The sequence below is a fragment of the Dermacentor variabilis genome, unplaced genomic scaffold (assembly GCF_050947875.1).
Source record: "Dermacentor variabilis isolate Ectoservices unplaced genomic scaffold, ASM5094787v1 scaffold_17, whole genome shotgun sequence".
In the NCBI taxonomy this organism is placed as follows: Eukaryota; Metazoa; Arthropoda; class Arachnida; order Ixodida; family Ixodidae; genus Dermacentor; species Dermacentor variabilis.
In genome coordinates, this window is record NW_027460335.1 from 5,348,352 (window position 1) to 5,356,662 (window position 8,311).

Below are 8,311 nucleotides of genomic sequence, written 5' to 3' on the forward strand. Positions count from 1 at the left end.
GCCAATTCGAATACGATGTGTAAAATCGATATTCTTACACTGGCAGAAGCCTGTGGAAGTTGCACTGTCATAAAGGATGCTAATACTAAGGCAAAGGTTAGTTAAGGAAGGAGTAGGCTGCATTTAGTTGATGAACCGGTGTAATTGTTATTGATTTGGAAACATATCATGAATTCGCGTTCTCACGCGCAGGATTTGTCAAATACAAGCTTGTCACATTGAACGAAAGTGAGGCTTCTGCTCGGTCACGTTTGAGTTAATTCCGGCAGTTTTTCCTCGAACTTTAAACCTGTGCAGGAAACGCAGGGAGATGGATCTGAGGTAGCTGTGCTCTAGCATGACACTCTGCTTGGAGAGAAAATGAGCAAAAAATATAATCAATATACGGCATGCTGACGCACTACGGGTGACCATCTGGTTCACGCTGTATCCCGTATCCGTCTGATTTGGAACGTAGTTTTGCTTTCGAATTTTTAATGATCTGCGGTCTTCTTTTTCTCCGTTAAAACACAGGTTGGTGTTCTGCTGCTGACAGTTGTACTTGCTGTGTCAAGTGTGGATGCGGGTCACCACTACGGAGGCTACGGTGGAGGTGGCGGTGGTGGAGGCGGCGGCGGCGGTGGATACGGTGGTCATGGAGGATACGGCAAGGTCATCGTGATTCATGGACATGGTGGAGGAGGCTATGGCGGTGGCGGAGGGGGAGGAGGAGGCGGTGGCGGCTACGGCGGCCACGGATGGTGGTAACATGGCCAGGCACAGTATGCCCCCCTTCGTGCCCACCACGCTTCAATCCTGTAAGGAATGAAAAGGTGAAATCGCGGGCTACAGAAACGAAAGAAAGGTCTACTTGTGTAGTACTGTTTCATGCTGTAAATAAAGAATCGTACTCGAAGCAAGACCTCTTAATTGTACTGCAGTCATAGGCAATGTGCGCTGTTCCCCGTCTTTCATGAATCTACTGCAGTCAGCGAAAACAATGTGTTGTAGGAAATTACCATTCACCCATGGATCGTATCCTGGACCTACCACGGAGCAGCGAGGTTTGCTGCCACTAGAGTGCAAAAGGTATCTCTTTTGGGTTGGTATGCAACAGTACTAGAGGTAATAACTGACGTACTGGTTCATCAGCAACAGGTGTCTACGAAAAAAAAAAGAAGAACGCTAGAAAACGAAGCGCACTTTGCCACGTGAGAACGTCAAAAAATTATCTTTAGGTTAGAATGGACAACTAAAGCAGTAGGAAAATGCGAAATAGCTCAGCGCTCTTCCCAATAGAGTTTTCTTTATTAGCATTGAAACTGAGTAGCTACCTTAAAGCAATGCAAAAGAAAAACACCATCTTAAGCACCTGAACATTATATTTTGTTACAACCAACCCAACCAAGCGCGATGCACAATTCCAAGATCTCAGTCAGTGCAATTGTAAATATTCACTGATTTAACAGTGGGAAACAGGTGCCCCTGAAATGTCCGCAAGCAATTACGCTAAATGCCACAGTAGCTATATTTTTGTCCCAAAAGTGACGAGTAGGGGCCCTATAATGTAAAACAATTCCAATATATTCTTATTCCAGTCACCTGACGTCAAATTTACGTATCCGCCGACGCAACATCGTGTGGTGACCCACAGTGTTGTCTGCACAACCCAACCAAACGCTTTCCTCGTTGGTTGAGAAGAGGTGAGCAGCACGCTAAAATGGAGAGGGCTTTGGTGGGCCCATGGCAGTGCAGTGAAAATAGATAACCGTATGAAAAGGGTGGTGCTGGCGTCCGCGATTAGTATGCTTAGCCTTACTTAGCTTTAGGTGGCTGGTTGAAAATTTTGAAGGCGTGCAACGGAAGGTTAAGAATGCCGCTAAAAGGGATCCTCAGCAAAGAAGAGTTTGCAGAGCGATGTCGTATGCGTGCCGAAAGGCTTGATAACGTTATATTGCCACGGAAAAGTTTATTATGCGCAAAGAAATCCACGCTGTCTGGCAGTTACTAATTACCAGGGCCTGAGTGATCGGAAGGCAGGCACCTTCTATTCACGTCAGAACGGGGCAGTCTCAGGCTACTTAGAAAAAAAAGATCTGTTTTGTTCGGCATATTATTGCATCTTTAAATTTGTCACTTTGACGCGGTGAGGACTGCCAGGCGAAGTGGGCGCAGCCCTAAAGCTTTTGACAAATAGCAGAGGGCTAATGACTAGATAATCACAAATAAACATTTTTCTTATTCGTTCTGTTCATGCATAATGAATGTGTGCACGTGATATCAGATGGTGAGCTATATCGCGGTTGTCGTGACCTCGCGTGAGAGAAATGCGAAGTGGGGGTTATTTTGTTTTGCCAATCGTGGAGGACTGATTGCAGAATTGGAATAGAAGAGCTTAAAATAGCTTTACGTTACAGCGCCGTAGATGTAGTGAATTCGATAGTGGTTTCATTGTAGCCAAGGTGCACTCATTGCACATGCTAGACAGCTGTGTCAAATTGTGTTTGAAGTGGGAAAGTGAAGTTATTGCTGGAGTTTTGCGTGTCAATATCAAGATATTATTTTGAGGCACGCCATAGTGAGAGACTGCGGGTTAATTTTGACCACCTGGGGATATTTAAGACGCCAAAAATGCACGGAACACGCGCGTTCTTTCCTTGCACCGACATCGAAATGTGGCCCCCGTGGCCAGACTTCGGTCCCAGGACCTCGTGCTTAGCATTCATAGGTACTAAGCCACCACGGCAGTGAATTGGCAAAATGCTAGCCGCAGTTCCGTGATAGAGGAGTCAGTCATGCCTGGTGACTACAGGAGGAAACACCAGAAGCGCTTGCAAAAAAAACGCAGTTTCGCCCGAAAAGCGAAGCATTGATTTCGATGAAGCTGATACAGCTATACGAGACAGCTATACGAAGTAAGGATAGGAGTTTTATCAGCCATATAAACTTGGAAACATTCGCTGAATAAATGAATTACCAGGCATTGCGTCAGCGCGAGCAAGCAAACATGAACACATTGCACTCAATCAGTGCGGACACTCGCTGTCAAAGCGCTGGTGTGAGCAAGCGCGGCAGCAGCAGCGAGCGAAGTGACCTTTGCACCGTCTACCGTATCAAAGCAAGAGCGGCTAGAATGCAGTGCGCAAAAAGGTGTGAGCTGTTTGCAGATCCATTTCATGATATGGCGCGCGACCGCTCGCGGCTGGGCAAAGCACGCACTTGTTGGCGGAGTCGAAGCCGGTCCCCTCCCTCTCGCGCTGCATCCCCGTTTTACTCCATATATGGCGCGCGAGACTGAGCTGCGATCGTCAGTGTCAGTTCTCTTTGCGCCGGGTTGCGAAATGCGCAGTTGCTGCCGAAGTACAACGCCGCCGCCCCCCCCCCTCCCTCCCATCCCCCTAAGGCCTTTCGCGCGCCGGAAGACGGTGCGTTTACTCTTCCCTTTCTCCTTCGTGCACGTCATATTAAGCCGCGATTGTCGGCTTCTCTAGGGTGCTTTCCCTCGAACATACAGCATACAACGCGTGGCGACAGTCTTATGGGCTTGGACTTTATACGGAACATCAGGACGACACCTACGGCAAGAATGCGCGTGGAGTCTCCGTATAATTGCTATCGCAGTAAAAAAACAAGGTGTGCAAATCTATAGGCAGTTCTTATTGCACTAAAAATTCACTTACTAGCTAAACAAGCATGGTATCGCGCGCGCGCCAGCACACATAAAGATAAAAGCAAGTAATCACTGCTACAAGGCTGGCGTGATGATGAAACTCGGCAGCGGGGAGAGAACTCCTCGTTCTGCCTCTCATTTCAATCATTTTAACGATGCCGTGGCTCCGCGACTCCGATTGCGTGACCTGCGACACTAGGTGCACGGGAAGAAAACGCGTAGAAAGGCCCCAGGAACCTCAAAAAACGCTTGTCGCTGTTTATACTGTTGAACGCAGAAACTTCAAAAACACACAAGCGTAAAACAAGCGTATCTCACCTTCTGTAGACTGCTTTGCTGTCTGTGGTTTTGGAAGTTTCTGTACTACACAAAAGGAAGGGTTTACCAACAAGGCTCAAACCCAAATCTTATGCATGGCATCCGCCGCAAATTACCTCTAACATAGAGAACGTGGGCCGCGTTTTTGCTGAGCCGATCACATAGACTTGCGCGAGGACGGTCAGGCTAGAAGAGGAGATGCGTGGTATCCTCCCCTAGTGCGCGCAAGGTCACGCAATCTCACACAGCAGCTGAAGCAAGAAATGTGGACACCGGGCGGAAAATTACCGGTGGAATGGACTACGGCTCACATAGTCCTTATAGCCAAACCAGGAAAACCGTGCAGGCTCGATCAACTACGACAGATCTCGCCGTCTTGCCTGGGCGAACTTCTTGAACGAATTGTACCCACTCGAATAGAACAACACATGCAGGAACATGGACTACACCCCGATTGCATGTAAGGATGTTCCGGAAAGGTATGTCAGCACAGGATGTCTTCCTCCTCCTCAAGGAAGAAGTCCTCAACCCACAACCGGGTAGCCACAATAACATACTCTTAGCCCCCGACGTAGAAAAAGCCTTTGATAATATAGTACACGAAACCATCCTAGATGGCCTCGCCGTAATATAGGATGCGGAGATCGGGTATATCAGTATACCGTGGCTTTTCTCAGTCACCGCAATGCCCGCATCGGCATAGCAGGCATGTAGTCACACATATATGGTCTAACGCAGAAGAGTTCTCCGCAAGGATCAATAATATCTCCTTTTCTCTTCAACATTGGACTTAGAAAACTTGCATTACAAATGGAAATCATCCCAAAACTCGGATGTGCCTTCTATGCCGACGATATCACCTTATGGGCAACCAAGGGTTCATATGGCGACAGAGAAAACACATTACTCACAGCTATCGGACACATCGAGTCATACCTAACCACAGCAGTAATGAGATGTGCCCCACACAAGTCGGAGTACATTCAAGTCCGGCCCAAGCAAGCTAAGAAACATCGAGCCCCGCCAGTACATCTCGAGATTGCTGGGCAACCTATAAAGCTCGTCCCGAAAACACGCTTACTAGGTATGCACGTCCAGGAGAACGACGGCATAAAGGTGGCCTCAGACATATTAAATCACGCTATAAGAAGCGTCGAATCACTCATCGCCAGAGTGGCGTGCAGCAAAGATGGTTTCACAGAGGACGAAACCTTAAGACTGATACAAGCCCTCGTTTATCAGCCGTGTCCCGTACGCACTCCCATATCAAGCCAAGCGCAAAAGCAAGACCGAGCGCATGGACAGTCTTATAAGAACGACGTACAAAACAGCCTTACAGCTACCGGCAAGCACAAAGAAATTACTAGCGCTAGGGGTATACAACACCTTTGAGGATCCAGTATACGATCTCATAGCGCAGAGAGAGCGCCTCAGCAATTCACAACAGGGAAAGCACCATCTTCAGCGAGTACCCGCTGACACCCCAGTACTGCAAAGAAAAAACAACTACTGCCTAACCACATTAGAGAGAACATTGTAGTGGACCCTACCCCCAAAAACATGCACCCTACGCACAATCAAGAGAGGAGAGCAGCGCGTGCCCGCATGTTGCACAAACGCTGTTTCAGAGACCCAGATGCATACTACACGGACGCGAGTCCGTATCCCTCGTCGCCACGTCGTGGGCCCAAATACACAATCGCGGTCGTCAATCAGCGGAACCTGGTAGCCTCAGCCTCCATCCGCGCCACATGCAGCGCAGCAGCAGAAGCAGCAGCGATCGCTCTCGCACTTCGCGACGCCGAGAGCAAGCGAACGTCCGCACGGGTCCTTACGGAATCGCAAGCGGCGTGTCGACTATACATGAATGGAACACTCCCTATACAAGCTATTCGAAACCTGCGCCGCTCACTAGAATGGACCCACGGTATGGTCTGGTGCCCCGGGCACGAAGGCCTGCGGGGCAACGAAGAGGCGGACTACGCAGCTCGAGGTCTCACTAGCCGAGCGACAGACCACACCGTTCTTCAGCCCCCGACAGACGGACGAGCGACCCACGAGTTATTAACCACAAGTCAACAAATACTGCAGCCCCAACGTCTCGAAAGAACACAATACGCTCCCCCACACAAAGCTCTAAATAAACTCCAGGCAAGGAACTGGCGCCGCCTGCAAACGAACACATACCCACACTTGTCTCGTTTACAAGCAATCTCCCCAGACAGGTATACGTCCCGGACATGTCCCTGGTGTAGCAACCACACAGCGACACTCGCACACATAACACACGAATGCACCGACCGTCCGGGCGACGCAATTTCGCCACGAGTCACAGCACACACACTCGCTACGTGGTCTTTGGAGGCGAGACTCTCCGAACTGGACTTGGAAAGCCAACTGACGACCCTCTACCAGGCCCGGCGAGCTGCGATCGCCAGTGGAGCCCTGTCAGAGGGAACCACCCAGGAATGAACCGCGCAACGATTTCTGCAATAATAAAGTTCCATACTTCTTCCTCCTCCTCACGCAATCTCAAACAAATGGTGCACGGGAACGCAGCGTGCATCATTTCATCACCCTTCTCGGATCACCTTTCTGGGTTCACCCTTCTCGGCTCTTGCTCTTGCACACGCAGTATGATGGACGCGGGCCACTCATCAACCTTGCACTTGGGCTTCGTGCGAATCACCATGGCAACGGTGAAGTCTCTTTTTTGTTCAGTATTCTGGTAATTGCTAACAGAATAAATGAAGCTCTGTGGTGCTTCATCGTAATGAATGCAATGAGCCGATGCAACAGGAGGCCACGAAATACGAGTTGACTGTCGTAATCGCTGAATGACAGCAGTGACTCGCTACCGTTACACATATTGTTTAAAGAGATGTGACCCGTCTACTTAGATTTAGGTGCGCGTTAAAACACCGCTGGCGGTCTAAATTCTACATGAGTCCCTGACTACGGCGTGCGTCGTAATCGGATCGTGGTTTTGGCGCGAAAAACCCAATAATTGTTCTTTTTTATTTAATGGATGCGATTTTCGTGGGATTCGTTAAAGAGCCAAACACCTTCTTGAACTGCAGACAATACCTGCAGCATAAGCTCATAAAAGGAAGGCATTCAGAATAAATGAGAGCGAAATATTCAGTAGAATTAATTCCGCCTCGTTCATTCGATGAGGAACAGGCGCCGCTGCACTACAACAGCGCCAGTCGGGCAGCAAAAGCATTCGAAAATGTTCTCACTGTAAGAATCTAACATCCTCGAGACTTTGATACGTGGTGTTGGTCCTTATAATCAAGCACGAGTGTATACTCCGCCATTTCGAATAGCGAATTCTTGAAATGAAGGGTAAGTATTTTATTTGAAAAGCGATGAAGTTGGCGAAAGGTTCACGATTACGCCGCGCTGAGTTTTTACACTGGCAAAAAAGCTTGTTGCCGATGTAAAACTCAGTGCAACGTAATCACTTCATTTGTAGTTAAAGCTTATCACACCAATATATTTGCTGCTTCGCTGACGCAGTATATGTTCTTAGAGCACTGAGAAAAACAATAGTTTTTTTCGCTAATTTGAGGAATACAAAAGTGGACGAGGCGGCTAGCGCAGAGAACAGGAAGAAGAGGAGACGAATAGGAATCAGGTGCTTCTGCGAATAAATTAACTGATGGCATTATTTAAGATAGGGCGCAGTAGGCTATGTCAACTGAAGGTGTCTTAAGTTCAATCCGTCTAATCGGCAGCTCGAACTTTAAAATGACTTGAGCAAACGAAAACAGCGGAGGGAGCTGCAGCAGTACCATCGTACAAACTGGACGGCGAATTGACAGCGAATTTTGAAGAAACACGGACTTCGTCGTGGATACTAATAAGGAGTTTTTAGCCTATCTATCTATCTATCTATCTATCTATCTATCTATCTATCTATCTATCTATCTATCTATCTATCTATCTATCTATCTATCTATCTATCTATCTATCTATCTATCTATCTATCTATCTATCTATGCTCTCACTGTCATCGTCACGCCTACTCCGACCCAGTGGTCCCAAATACCTTGAGCCATAAGAAGTTCGTTCGAGGGCGTGATGCCGTTGTGATCGTTGTACCCTCCTCACTCCAACTTTGCCATCGGATTCCCGTAATGTCGTCAACACAGCTCTGCCGTCACAAAGTCATCGGCATACCTACTCGCCGTCGCGCTGCCGTTTATCATTGTCATCATTTAAGTAACGTCATGCCATTGTCGTCATGCAGTCGTCGTCATAGCGCCTTTTTTGTTCCACTGACATCAATCTTTCCTCACCATTGTATTGTAATCATACTGTCGCCATTCAATCGCGATT

At 48.1% G+C, this 8,311-nt stretch overlaps 1 protein-coding gene across 1 annotated transcript in view; it reads left to right on the plus strand.

Moving 5' to 3' along the window:
- The window catches only part of LOC142568179 (uncharacterized), a 49,585-nt gene extending 48,838 nt beyond the window's left edge, over nt 1-747 (plus strand). The window contains exon 2 of the mRNA XM_075678237.1: nt 514-747. Within this exon, the coding sequence (XP_075534352.1) occupies nt 514-747 (234 nt within the window). The remainder of the gene's footprint in view (nt 1-513) is intronic.
- The last annotated feature ends 7,564 nt before the right edge of the window (nt 748-8,311 follow it).